The 13,651-nt window shown below is 35.6% G+C and overlaps 2 protein-coding genes across 2 annotated transcripts; one reads left to right on the top strand and one right to left on the bottom strand.

The window, feature by feature from the left end:
- Positions 1-208: 208 nt before the first annotated feature.
- Positions 209-9,546, top strand: LOC117630343. Its single transcript, XM_034363079.1, has 9 exons — positions 209-464; positions 2,936-3,076; positions 3,176-3,243; positions 4,072-4,101; positions 5,707-5,814; positions 6,467-6,554; positions 7,628-7,934; positions 8,069-8,123; positions 9,243-9,546. The coding sequence occupies exons 1-9, from the start codon at positions 209-211 to the stop codon at positions 9,315-9,317; spliced, it is 1,128 nt and encodes a 375-aa protein (XP_034218970.1). The 3' UTR covers positions 9,318-9,546.
- A 719-nt stretch (positions 9,547-10,265) lies between these two features.
- LOC117630024 lies at positions 10,266-11,102 on the bottom strand. The gene has a single exon (XM_034362724.1). The coding sequence runs from the start codon at positions 10,977-10,979 to the stop codon at positions 10,410-10,412; it is 570 nt and encodes a 189-aa protein (XP_034218615.1). The 5' UTR covers positions 10,980-11,102; the 3' UTR covers positions 10,266-10,409.
- Positions 11,103-13,651: the final 2,549 nt, after the last annotated feature.

Here is a 13,651-nt window from a genome sequence, read left to right as displayed (position 1 = left end):
AATTCACAATCGTTTGTTCAGAATCAATAACTTGGGGCGCAAGTTATCTGTTTTCAAAGTCTGCTGGGGTTTTTTACTGCTAGTAGTGGCACGCTCACACACAAAAGGAGAGTTGGCTTGTTGACCAGTCAATGATTTTTGAGTCAATAGGGAACTTCATCCCACCTTCACAGGATCAAAATCAAAACGGGTGAACACAAATATGCAAATGGATGTGCCTACAAGGTGGAATGCAACCTACAAAATGCTTGAAGGTGTATTCAAGTATATGCAAGTCCTTAAGAGGATGTCTTATAGTTGTGAAGTGTTTCAAGCTTACTTTCTAGAGGAAGAGAAGGTTAAGAAAGTGATGGTTAAGAGAGTGGGACCTCCAAATGATGATGATTGGGAGAAGACATTAGCTTTTGTGCATTTTCTCAAAAAGTTTTATGATGTTACATTGAAGCTTAGTGTAACCAAAACTTGTACATCCACAATAATTTTCCTAGAATTGGTTGGTTACAAGTTCTAATAGAAAAAAAAAAAAAAAAAAAGGATCCTAGAAATCCTATTATGCAACGGGGGGCATATTCAATGAAGTTGAAATTTGACAAATATTGGAGCAGCTTTGATGTTGTGAATAAGTTTATATTGTTGGGCAATGTGCTAGACCCAAGGATGAAGCTTCAAATGCTCTAAATAAGCTTTGGCAATCTTGGGGCGGATGCTAAAAAGCAAGATTAGATTGTTAATGAGGTTGTAAAGTGTTTGAATGATTTGTATAATGAGTATAAATGAGTTGAGGTGATGTTGTGAGCCAAATTGATGAGGATGCGGTTGCACAAGTTGTTGAGGACGTGGATGCCACATTTCAATAAATGCAACAACTTGTGCAAAAAAGGAAGGATGAGCAATCCGTTGAGATATCCAATGAAGTGGCGGAATTCCAGAGAGCCCTTTGAGCAAACAATTCAATTTCTTGAATTGGCGGAAAGGGAACCAAACAAGATATCCAATTCTTTCACAAGTTACAAAGGATATCTTTGCAATTCCAAGTTCTATGGTTGCTAGTGAAAGTGCTTTTAGCCTAGGCAAGAGGATTGTGGATCCTTTTAGAAGCTCATTGCATTCTAAAATGATAGAGTTATTAGTGTGTACTTGTGATTTGCTTAGGGCGGACGAATTTTCATTTTACAAGGAACCCAAGGATGATGAGATTGAATTCTACAAGGAAATAGAACATGTTACAACTTGTAAGTAATTAGTTTATTATTTTCGTGTTCTTTATGCTTCTTATAATGTTTTTTTTTTTTACTAAACTTGTGTTGTTTTATTTGTAGATGGTGGCCATTCACAACCGAGTTCTTCAAATCCACTCACCACCAACACTTAAGTTCTCTATGTTTTGTAACTTTAATTAAATTTGCATTGCATTTTTCTTTTGGATTGTAACTTTAATTAAATTTGCATTCCGTTTTTCGTTTGGATTGTAACTTTAATTAAATTTGCATTGCATTTTTCTTTTGGGTTGTAATTAAATTTTAACTTTATTTGCTCGAGTTTAAATTTGCTTATTTAGGTTGTGAGTTTATTTGCTTAAATTTGTAAAGTTAAATATTTGGACTCAAAATGCTTCAAAATAAGCTTCAAAACTAGGCCAACAAAAGTATGGAAAATATATATATTTTTTTTTACTCAAAAAGACCCAATTTAAAATACCTAAAATGTTGAAATTTAGGCCCAAAACGCCCCAATCAGAGAAAACCGCATTTTTTCCGAACACCGATTGAGTTGCAGTTTCACTGATACACGATTAACCGCGAAAACTTGGCATGTTTGCTGTCCCAAAATAGGCCATACCGCAAATACTTGGGTGGTTTATGGTTTTCCCCAAAAGTCGCGGTTACCGAACCGCATCCACCCTAATAAAAACAATGGAAATTGTGTGAAAAACTTGAAATTTTTAATTGAAACATTAGAGGATGTTTATTTAGTCAAATATCTATTATTTTATCACTAATTATCAGTTCTCTATATGGTTTCTTTGCTTTTGTCAAAAGCCTGTAGAAAGTTTGAGAGAAAATATAATGTAACGTTGTAGCATCTAATCTCAAATGCATGAGCAGCTATCCTTGATACAACTTTTTTCAGAGGATGGAAAGTGGAAGGGTTTCGAATCCAAATAATGCTATTTGGACACTCAAAATTGATCACATTAGTTGACCATCTTGTGTGACAGCTGATATGTATATGCCACGTAACTTAAATGTGGCCAACCGTGTTTGTCTTTTTTCCTTCTTAAATTAAGTAATTTATATTTTTTACTTTTCTTCTTCTTCGTTGTATCCCTTCGGCTGCCTTCTCCTTCCCTTTTGGCCTTTGCTCATCCTCCTGCGATCTCCGTCCAAAAAGAAAACCAATTCTTTGATTCAACAAACCCAACTCTGCAAATCAACTAATCAAGAAAATCCAACTCAAAATCTAAATGCCTATTTCACTAGCTATCTGGAAAATCCGAATTGATTTTGAGATCTCATATTCTCTGGTCATCTGTATAAGAATTAAAAAGAATTTTAAAGTTTTAGTCTGGTGAAGTATCGAAGTCGAACAATTCCCAAAATATGAACTATTTTTTATTTTAAAAATGAATGTTCTTCCAAGATGGATTGATGCGATTTGTTGGGTTTCTCGGTCGGCTAGGTGGTGCTCGGAGATGTAGCAAGCACTGCACCGGTGTTACCGGGTAAGGGTAGATTTGATGGAGGAAGGGAGTGCTGAGATATTGAAAAAGGGTTAAACCGCTGTCGCACCGCTGCTGAACTAGATAACCGAATCCTTTAACCATTTTTCAATATCTTTTACAATTCCATATCACGATATTTTCCTGATATATCGCGATATTTTCTCCATCAATCTTTTTCTATTTTTTTTCCTCCCTCTCTCCCCTTTTTTTTTTTTTTCCGTCTTCTTCCTCTCTGCCTCAGTCTCTCCCTCTGTCTCTTTCCAGGGCTCACAATTCTTCTCCCCAGGCCGTGGTTTCTTGTTTGCAGGGGTCACTTGACCTCCTTGCCCCTACGTGGATTGCCAGTGAACCTTGGTACAACTTTTTTCAGATTTTCCTTTCCATAAATGCAAATACCCAGATGGAGAAACTTGTTTCTACTCAAGAATTCATTGATTTCATCAAATCCTACAGCAACCCGCTTCGCTTGGTTCCATTCTACTCCAACTTCATGCGAGAAGTGGAAGAACAAATGGACCTTTGTGAGTTGCTTTTCTCTTTGATGATTTCATTTTTATTAGACTCTCCATGTCAAAGATTTGTTAAAATTGTATGCTTAATTCGTCTTTTAGTGGTATGCTTATGAACATGATTTTTTTTTTTCCCGTTGTGAAGGGAAAAATTTACATGATAAATCCTATAAGAAATAACATTACTTTTTGAATGAAAATAGAGCGGTTTCTAGCTTTGCTTAGGGAAACATGTTATCTTCTTACTTGTGCTTCTTTATTTATTTATATTAAGTTAATAATGTCTTTGATTGAGGATTTTTTTTCTACTGCCACCTTGACTCTTAAAAGTGATGATGGAATAACTGACTATTGTTTTGGTTAATCAGTTTGTGTTTGTTGTCGTTGGCTGTTTAAATTTGTTGATCACCCTATGGTTAAATGGCTGTTTAAGTTTGTACTTTCTTCTCTCTTGGTTCTCTAGAAATTGGCACTAATGTTTGTTCTCTACGTTGAGTTTTAAAATTTCTTTTTTTGATCTTTGACTTCAAGGCAGAGAGAATCTATGATATAAGTGGTGATTTGTTCATCTTCTAAGGTTTCCAAGTGATCCGGTCAGTGTAAGGTGTAGGTCTAATTTTAAGGTTTCTCCTACCTTTGCATTTTCTACCGAGAGAGGTTTAAGGCATCTTGGTGTAATTTGATTGTGCAAATTGATTCATCTGTATCTTAATGTTTGTGATGCATATTTAGTTTTCTTAAATTATAAAGGCTTTTAGAATACTTGTCAAATAGATAAAATTTGAACTAACACAATTTTGCTCTCTATAAGAATGTTTGATGATTCAAATGTTTTTGCAGGATGTAAAAAGCAGTCAACAACCATCAAAGGTATTAATTCTGTGCTAATTTCGGAATTCTTATATAGAAAATACACGCCAATGATAGCAAGCAAAGGCAGCAAAAACTGATACTGCACACAGGGCTTTAATCTTTTTTCCCCTTTATGGTGTGCTTTCCACGTGATAATCATACGTGGGAATTGTTAATTCTTGAGAGTGAAATTTGATTGGTTGTTTGTTTGGGAAAAAGTCCTAAGAGTTTGATAGTCTTGAAAGATGCAAACTTCTACTCTTGCCTTTGGCACAAGAAAGGCTAGTTCCTATCATTTATCTCCCCTATAAAAAATTGTCAATTCACAAACACAATTTTTCTATAAAAAAAACAGTTATGTTAGGATTAGTTGGAAAAAAAACACATCCATATTCCACAAATATTCTTCTAATTTATAAAACTATTTTTATGCTTAATGATTAATTTTGAAGGGAGAATGTATTGGTCTTCAGTCTACCTATGTCGTCTAATTCAGGAGACTAAGTAAACGTAAATGCTCTCAATCCGTGATTTAGTAGAAAGCCAAGATAGGCAAATTAGTTTTTACCAATATACAGACTGTAGGCGCTTCTTGAGTATGCCATTTTATGGCAGAGATAGAACAGACATGCATGTTTAAAATTCGTATACATGTGGAAGGAGGGATTTTGTTCGGTGACAAGTTGGAAAAAAGATGCTCCACAAACCATTATGGGACATAAGATTTGTTGTTAATTATTGCGTAGCGTACTTAGGAGTTTAAGAAAACTGCTGGTTCTGCAACAGGTTTCTGCCTCAAATGGAAAGTTTAGCTCCAAGCAAATGAAAAAGTCTAGAGAGAGAGAGAGAGATCTTGGATGCTCTGGTGCTCTCACTTCTGGTTGTAATCTCCCTTTCTGGGGCATTTCCAGTCTTAAAATAAGTGCAAATTGGAAGCTAGCCGGAGTGAGTATCGTAATATGTAATATTAATAAATTTTGGTGCTGCTGTAATATTTGATGGCCTACTTTGCTGTTGTCTGATGTTTCCAAACTATATATTCTTCAGTTCTATTGCTTTTTATTGCCAAGTACATTGTAGCTTGAAAAGCTATTATTTCCATTCATCTTCCCTGCTTCAAATTGCATTTCAGCCCTGTTCGGCAACATGTTTGCTTTTCAATAAGCTGATGCATCCTTATCTTGTGTCATCCTTTTCACCCCGTGCCAGTATCTAGACTGTGCAGTCTTTTTTAATTCATATTTTCTTTTAAATGTTTTTTAAATCCCTGGTTGGTCTTTAACCTGCTAAATTTTTATTAGCTATCAAGCCTTTTCATTCACATGCTCTAGAGTGTAATCTGAATTCCAAGTCAAACAGGCTGTCCAGAGGGAAAGACAAATAAATTTAGATGTGCCTTTTGTATTCTCTTATTTCTTGCAATAGTTTTGTCCCTCTTTCCATTTATTGTATGCTCTTATAAAGCAAGGGAGTACCCTCTTTTATGATTGTACCAACTCTTATACCCAGTTAGGAGTCTGTTGTTTCACTGCTTAGCATCAGTTTTCCCTCCCTGCCTCTCTGTCTCTTTCATAATTATGAATTTTCTAAATTGAAGCTTAACATTTGAAATGTGCATTTCAGAATTACATCAGATATGCAACACGTCAGAAACGTGCTGATACAAAGAAAGCCCTGAAAAACCTCCTCTTCAACAGTGGGTCCTCTAAAAATTTCTTTCAGAACATTCAGGTAGACTGGTCCTCTTGTTTTTGTATATAGTCTCGTTGAAGTCTCTATATATGAAACAACTTGGCAAAATTCCACTGTTTTACTCATTATTTTGAAACGAGGGTGTGCATCTATACATTGGAATGCCCTCTTTTTTGTTGATTAAAATAAATTTTTTAATTTGTGTATGTGTTTCGTTTCTTTTATATTTCTCTCAGGATACTTGTGGCATTAAATTCTGATTGAATGTCCACATTCCATTCAACTTGGATTTGGATATAGTTAAACATGATTTAAATGGAGCCATTTGAAAATTTATCTCAAAAGTAGTGACGAAAAAAAACTATAACATATCATGAATTCATGATGATATAGTTCCTAATTTTTCTAACGGCCTTGTGGATCCTTAATCGTTAAATATATATATTATTGATATGTAAGACATGATGGAGACATCTCCGTTCTATCAATTCCCCCTTGCATTTTAGAAATTCAGTTATCTAGTTCCTGGTATTAGAGTTCCCCCGTCACGTCTCAGAGGCAGAAGCACGTAATATGGTGTTTTGCTGATTGTTTTTTATTTATAAATATAATTGTGTCTGCTTTTGATAAAATTAAAAAAAAGTGCACTTAGTTTTTACTGTAGTGATACATAGTTTGTTTTCACTGTCAGAATGAAAATGATTCAGGAAGCTCTCCTCAGAAACATAGGTCGAGATCTTCTCGACATGCTGAGAAATCACACCACAAGAAAACGAAACGTGAGGTCTTCTTATTTGTCCTTTCTAAACCTATCCTTTTATGTATATTTGTTTTCTATGCCCTACGTTTGCTGTATTTAATAGTTTGATTACTTTTACAATTTTGTCTAATAATCTTTACTTTCTTTTTTGATGTTTGGCCTGCATCTGAGCTATATGATTTGCTGATCCAATTTTTCTCATGCCAACAGTAGATTTCTTCATGATAAAAAGTTTGCTTTTAATGTTGTCTGGATGGTGGATATCTTGTGCAAAGACTGGTCACCACCATGCTGTGACTTTAAAGAATTTTATTGATGAAGTCTCTGTTCTCATTTAAAAAAAAGGATTAGCGCTCATATTTTCTTTAATGCTTTAAAAGCTGGATGATCTTTTCATCAGTTCAGTGTAGAATTAATTGCATAGGCGGTTGTAAGAAACCCTTTTGTGGTTATTGCACTTGATTAGAGTTATTCCTACTTTGAAAATTTGTGTATTATACACTTAAATACTCTGAAAAGTACTCCCATTTCTGATGTGCTTCCCAACTATACAGAAAAAAAGGTGTGCTTTTTTTTCATTTTTAAAGCAAACATATTGTATAAATATAATTAATTTTAAAATGTTGTGTTAACTTGTGGCTGAATTTTTCACTTTATTTGTAAGAAACTATGCTGAATGAATAATCATTACCATAAAACCTTCCTGTGTTGTAAACTAAAGTTATAGATCTTATAGATCTTACCATAAATCCGAGGTGTGTGTCATATGTGACATGTACCTGGTTAGGTATCAGATGCATTTCTGATTTTGGATGCACAATAGGAAGAACTGCAATCCCAAATGTAAATGTTTCTTGATGAACCCTTAGAACTTTATGAAGTTGCTAATATCTGTCAGAAGAATTTCTAAATCTGCTATCATATAAGATTTTTCAGAACTTTACATATCTACTTATTTGATTGCGAAAAGTCAGAGATTCTATGTAAAAATTTAAAACCCCCATGTGTTTTCTGCTGGCTGGTAAAGGTTATGATTTGCCTGCATTAGGTGCATCTTACAAACCTTATGCTTTCTCTTTCTGTCCTGTTTAGGCAAGTTCAAAAGAGAGAGTTTCTCTGAAGATGGTGACAACAATCCTGAGTCTATCTTTCGTGCGACATTTGGCAAGAAATGGTATACGTGGTCTTTTGACTCGTGCCGTGACTCCTCTTTTAAAGATTCAGAATCTGGATTTGAGTGGTCAGAGCAATCAAGCTGGGAAGATAAAAGTAAAAGATGGGAGAATAGTAGTGACGTGGAGTCTGATGATGAATCATGTACTATAGGATCTTATTCTGATAGAACAATTCTTGGTCTGCCTCCAACAGGTCCTTTAAAGACTGAAGATGTTAAAAAAGCGTAAGTTCTTCAGCGGGCCTTTTTTCTCTCTCCAAATTTTTGAATGGAGTATATGAACAAAGGTCTTGTACTTTATTTTATATTTCCCCGTTTTCTTTTTCAGTATTATTTAAACATATGACTCCTTCTGGCAGTTTCCATTTATCAGCTTTAAAATGGCATCCTGACAAGCATGAAGGCCCTTCACAGGTCAGTTCTTAATCTTTGGATCGTTGACTAATTTGAATTCTTTAATTCACTCAAGTGTTGAGTGTGTTCAAAATATCATGTTTAGTTGTTAGTCATAGCCAATTCAACAGTGTGATTTTCCATTTTTGTGTGTGTAAGCGGCTTGACAGAGGCATAAAAAAGCTGTTTGTAAAAAGCTTTGACAAATATGGAATAAGTCTTAAGGCAAATTACTCCCTTGAAAATTGTTAACATTTAATTATCAAGACAAAAATACGCATCCCTTAATTTGGTTTATTTGAATTGATAGATGACTTTGCACTTTTTTAGCTAGCCAGATAACACTGGTAAGTTTTACTTTAAAACAGATAAAAAAATACCGTACTTATGCTACAGTGCATAATTGTGAACTGGAACAAGTACGCGTTGAAGAAAATGATGAATCTGCAAAGGAAAATCTTAACAGCAATCACATTGGCTCAGAGATGATGAATGTCCAAATGTTCGTTGTCAGTTAGGTCCTATATACACAATGGGAGCAAGTCAACTGAAGCATAACTTTAACAAGTTTACAACTAAGCATAACAAATTCAAAACTCCTAACTGTTTCCTAACAGACAGTTTACAAATAACGAATAAATACATCTCCATTGGAGCTTATAGAGAATAATGGCAGTGTACCCACCCCCTTGTGCCCGAGTTTGATCCACATCTCTGGTAGATTAGAGTAATTTAGAGTAGTTTAAACTATCGTTTATATAAAAATAAAAATAAATTAATAAAAACTTTTCCTAACATAAGCTAACTGGAGCTGTCCTATGAACGGGATCTGAGCTGGCTGTCAAGATGTTAATGCTGACTTGCCATTATTGCTGGCTCCAATCTGGCTTGCTTTGCTGAGTGTTGACTTAGTTGTATGCTGGTTTGCCTTGGTGCTCGGTCTTGCTGTTATGCACAATGACCTGTTTTGCTGCACGCCCTTTGTTTAACTTCTTGTTGCGTCTCTGCTATTTGCACTAGTTGCAATTGGTTGCCATGAACATGATTTGTTTATCATATTATTATTAGGTCAGAGTTTTGTGATTTCTTTTTCAGTGTTATATTCATAACTTCGGATAAGATATTTGTGCATCTTTGCAGGCAATGGCTGCAGAGAAATTTAAACTTTGTGTTAATGCTTACAAATCTCTGTGCAATGCACTATCCCCAGCGTAAGCTGGGGGCTCAAAAGGTTCTGGTTTGAACATTAACAGCTCCCTCTATACCGGTTCTCTATTCAAAAGGAAATCCTCATACAGATTTGACCTAGTACTGGACATGGTCTCCAGATCAAAGCGTTAGTCTACTTGAATAGTAATTTGATTAGTTTATTCAAATTATAGATGCATAAAGATTGTAGTGAATCTGTTGACAAATTTATAAAGAAAATTACAGTTCTTTTAGAGATATTCCTTTTTTTGGGTAAACTTTTAGAGAAATTCTTTGAATTCCCATTCATATCATGTTTACTAATCAAGAATGGGTATATGATTGCAATTCCTGACTTTCCATACGTTTACTTGCAAATAATGAATAAAAAAATTTATGAGTTTTACGTTAAATTCGTAATTAAATATCCTTAAAATCAAGATTAGGACAGTAGTTGATCCAATTCCAATTCCTTAATTCTTCTATCTAATCTCCTCGATTCATAACTTCCTTTGTTCCTAACAAGTAAACATGTCATTAGTGCCGAATGCATCTCCAAGGACCATCGCTCAGCCCCCAGTTGGTCACATTCTCAGACCCCAGCTAGTCACATTCACATCCCCACTTCACACAAGTATTTCTCCATCACTGTTCACACGTGATGTACTCGTCCATTTCAAAATTCAAATTCAAACAATATTATTAGAAAACTAAGAATGAACTTAACTGTGTTGGTTGTAGTAGCAATACTGAAAAAACTTCCAAACTGTACAGTATAAAGCTACTCGAAAGAAAATCTTCTTTTGTTGGTCAAAGAAAGAAAATCAAAATCTTCGCTTTTGGTCGAAGAAAGAACATCTTCGTTTGAAAGCATCCCACTTATTTTTATACATTTTTTAAGAACAAAAAGCATCCCAGATCCGAACTTGGTATGTAGAAAAAGATCACAGCAAAAAAGAAGAAACATATAAAAGATAAAGAAAGATGATGAATGGAAATTCTGAGGGCAAACTTGTGGCAATGGGATAACAATTAGAATTCTAGAATTTAATCAAATTTGACAAAAGTTCTAAACTCTCCTCTCTAACATTTCACCTTAATCACAGGAAAATAAAAAACCTAAAAACAGAGGAGAACAACAGAGGAAGCCACCATGAAGCCATAAATGACAATCAAGAAGCCAAAATGCAAAGCCCAATTCCTCTTGAACTTACCAAAGTAACTCTCAGGAGGCTCTTGATAATGAATCTCAAACTCATTCTCAGAAACCCCATCAAAGTCCCCTCCGCCGCCATTAGCGCTACTAAGCCTCATCTTCATCTCCCTCAGCTTCTCAGTGGCCAGCCCAAGTGTTAGCTTGTGGCAGCGCCTCTGGTACTTGAACCCATTGATGCAGCGCAGGGTCTGAGCAACTGCCACGTAGAAGATGAGGTGAGCCAGGGAGAGGAGGACGATTGGGACCCAGCAGTGGCGGCATTGGAGCCTCGAGGACTGGGCCTCGGCAAAGAAGATGAGGCTGAGGAAGATGAAGAACAGGATGAAGAGCTTGTGGAGCTCCTTCTTCTGGAGGTCTATGGACCTCTTCTTCTCGAGGGTCTTCTCGAAGTGAAGCTGGATGATGGTGTTTAGGGCTTGCAGAGCTGTCTCTTTTGGGATTGAAGAGTGGTGGTGGGTTTCGTAGTCTGCCATTGATAGGCGGCTGGAGAGCTTTGCCTCTGACTCTGATGAGGTTGAGTTTTGGAGGCCATATAGTGTGTGAGTGAGTGAATTTAGTGTGTGCACCGAGTTTTGGCTCGGATCTCGAGCACTTTGTTTTTGTTTTTGTTTTTTTAGTAAATTTAGAATAATAATGTACCTATTAATGTGATTGATTTAAGTAGAATATTTATTTATTTACTTTTTATTTTATGAATGATAATATACCTATTAATTTTTTCAATGTACCTATTATTTTTATGAATAATAATATACCTATTATTTGTTATGGACAATAATTTACCTATTTTCTTTTAGGTGTAACAATTTATCTATTAAAGCAACTCCACCCATTTGCCCTTAGGGCATGTACAGCGCTGAGGGGTTGACCCAGGCAAAAGGCAAAAATCAGCTCAAGTCCAGCTCCAGCGCGAGCAAAGCAGCCCGGGCAAGCTGCGGGTCCCACGAGCCCGGGCAGGCCCAAGGGCGAAAATCGACTGGGCTCGAGCCCGAGTTCAGGTGACGTCAGCGCTGACGTCACGACGACGTCAGCGTAGTAAATTCAAATTTTTTTTACCGTTGGCTACACGCGCCAACGGTAAAAAAATTTGACTGAAGTGCGCTGACGTCGTCATGACGTCACCACCAACGGTTACCTGCCACGTGTCGGCACCGGGTGGCTCCGATTGGATTTTTTTCAGAAATCCTACGGTTCTCATTTTTTTGGCCAAAAAAATTTTTAAAAAATCCGAAAAAATTCTGAAATTTTTTTTAAAAAAATACCAAAAATGTATGTATTTTTTCCCTATAAATACCTAACCATTTTATCTACTTTCAACACCAAATCTTCATACAATTTCTTCTCCATACAATATTTTCTACTCTCCACTCACATAATTCATTTTCCACACCAAATCTCCATACAAACTCATCTCCTTCCAATATTTTTTACTCTCTACTCATATTTTCCACTTTCCACACCAATTCCATACAAACTCTTCTCCTTCCAATATTTTTTACTATCCACTCACATTTTTGTACTACTTTCCATTTGTAGAAAATAAACAAATGGCATCTTCTGTTGAAATCGGAGGCTCGTGGTCAACCCAGGAAGATATTGCATTGTGCGAGTCTTGGGTGAACGTTAGTCATGACCCTATCACGGGCAATGAGATGAAGTTCCATCATATGTGGAGCAAAATTCATGGAGAATTTTGTCAAAGATCGGGTTCCATTCGGACCGAAATGGCTTTGTCTAGTAGATGGAAAATTCTAAACAAAGAGTTAGGGAAATGGAGAAATGCCTTGACAAAAGCAAAGGAGAACATTCGGAGCGGTGCGAATCTTTCCGATGAGGTAAAATATTTTTAATTGCCATTTTAATCAATTTAATGTAACTTTTTTTTTTATTGCATATTCTATTTATTTTTTGTTGCACAATGTTTATTTTATTTTTGCATTTCCTAATTGGCTTTATTTATTTACATAATCAATTTTATTCTTGCATTTCAAAATAGTTTATAATTTCATGCATAATCTTTATTTTTGTTTTTGCATTTTCAATTTGTCTATATTTATTTACATAATCAATTTTATTCTTGCATTTCAAAATAGTTTATAATTTCTTGCATTGTATATTTTTTTTAATGCACTTCCAATTATTTATTTTGAATAGATCATACAAGCACAAATGTGGTTCGGTGCCACGGGGCAAGGGAAAAAAAGTTTTGTGCATTTCCAATGTTGGGAAATTGTCAAAGATTGTTCCAGATTCAAAATTATTCCTACCGCACCCCCGGTTGTGTTGCATGAGACGCCGCTCCACGAATCGCCATCAACCGATTCGCCATTAGACTCCCCAATGGAAACGGAGTCACCACTCCCACGTCCGCCGAGACCTATTGGGAGAAAGGCGGCAAAGGCCAAGAGAGGGGCCACTTCAAACATTGATTGTGTTCAAATATTCGAGCAAATAGCTAAGAACAACTCTCTAAGATTGGAGAGAGACTTGAGGAGAGATGAAGCGGACAAGGCACGATTGGAAGCCTTTGCAATTGAAAAGCAACATGCAAAAGAAAAAGACGACGATGAAAGAGAGATGAAAATCATGGCCATGGATACGAGCCATATGTCTCCTGAAACAAAGGCCTATTGGAAGCATAAACGAAGGGATGTGATGAGAAGAAAACTTTTCCATGACGACGGTCCTAGCAATACGGATTGGCTAAATGATGAAAACCATTAGATTGTATTGTTGTATTTTTTTATAATTGTTGTATTTTTTTTTAAATTGTTGTATTATCCTTTAATTTGTTGTATTGTTTCTTTTTTATTCAATCAAAAAAGCATTCTATAATTGGACTATTTATTAAAAACATTTGAGCATTCCTCACAAAGATTAATTAAAAACAAACCTTCATTTATTGCAAACAACACACAAAACAAACCATACATAAAAGCATAATAATAAAAAAGACCTCGCAATAATTCCACAAAACATAACACAAAAAAACAAAGCATAATTAAAAACAAAGCATAATTCCAAACAAAGCACGAATCTAGCCTTCATCCATTGTGATTGCCTTTCATCTGCCACAAGTGCTCGATCAAGTCAACTTGACGTCTTTCGTGAACATATGAAGATTGCATTTCTTGATAACGATCAA

Source organism: Prunus dulcis, chromosome 6, assembly GCF_902201215.1.
Source record: "Prunus dulcis chromosome 6, ALMONDv2, whole genome shotgun sequence".
Taxonomy (NCBI): domain Eukaryota; kingdom Viridiplantae; phylum Streptophyta; class Magnoliopsida; order Rosales; family Rosaceae; genus Prunus; species Prunus dulcis.
This window is presented reverse-complemented; position numbering and strand designations above follow the sequence as displayed.

What these genes read in the sequence shown, in the direction of transcription:
- LOC117630343 (XM_034363079.1), top strand. Translation starts at nt 209, where the DNA reads ATGGATGTGCCTACAAGGTGGAATGCAACCTACAAAATGCTTGAAGGT. An exon ending in GCTTAGTGTAACCAAAACTT is followed by an intron (nt 465 to 2,935) that starts GTACATCCACAA and finishes CCTTTTTTTTTT; the next exon opens with TTTTCCGTCTTCTTCCTCTC. An exon ending in GGAAGAACAAATGGACCTTT is followed by an intron (nt 3,244 to 4,071) that starts GTGAGTTGCTTT and finishes ATGTTTTTGCAG; the next exon opens with GATGTAAAAAGCAGTCAACA.
- LOC117630024 (XM_034362724.1), bottom strand. Translation starts at nt 10,979, where the DNA reads ATGGCAGACTACGAAACCCACCACCACTCTTCAATCCCAAAAGAGACA.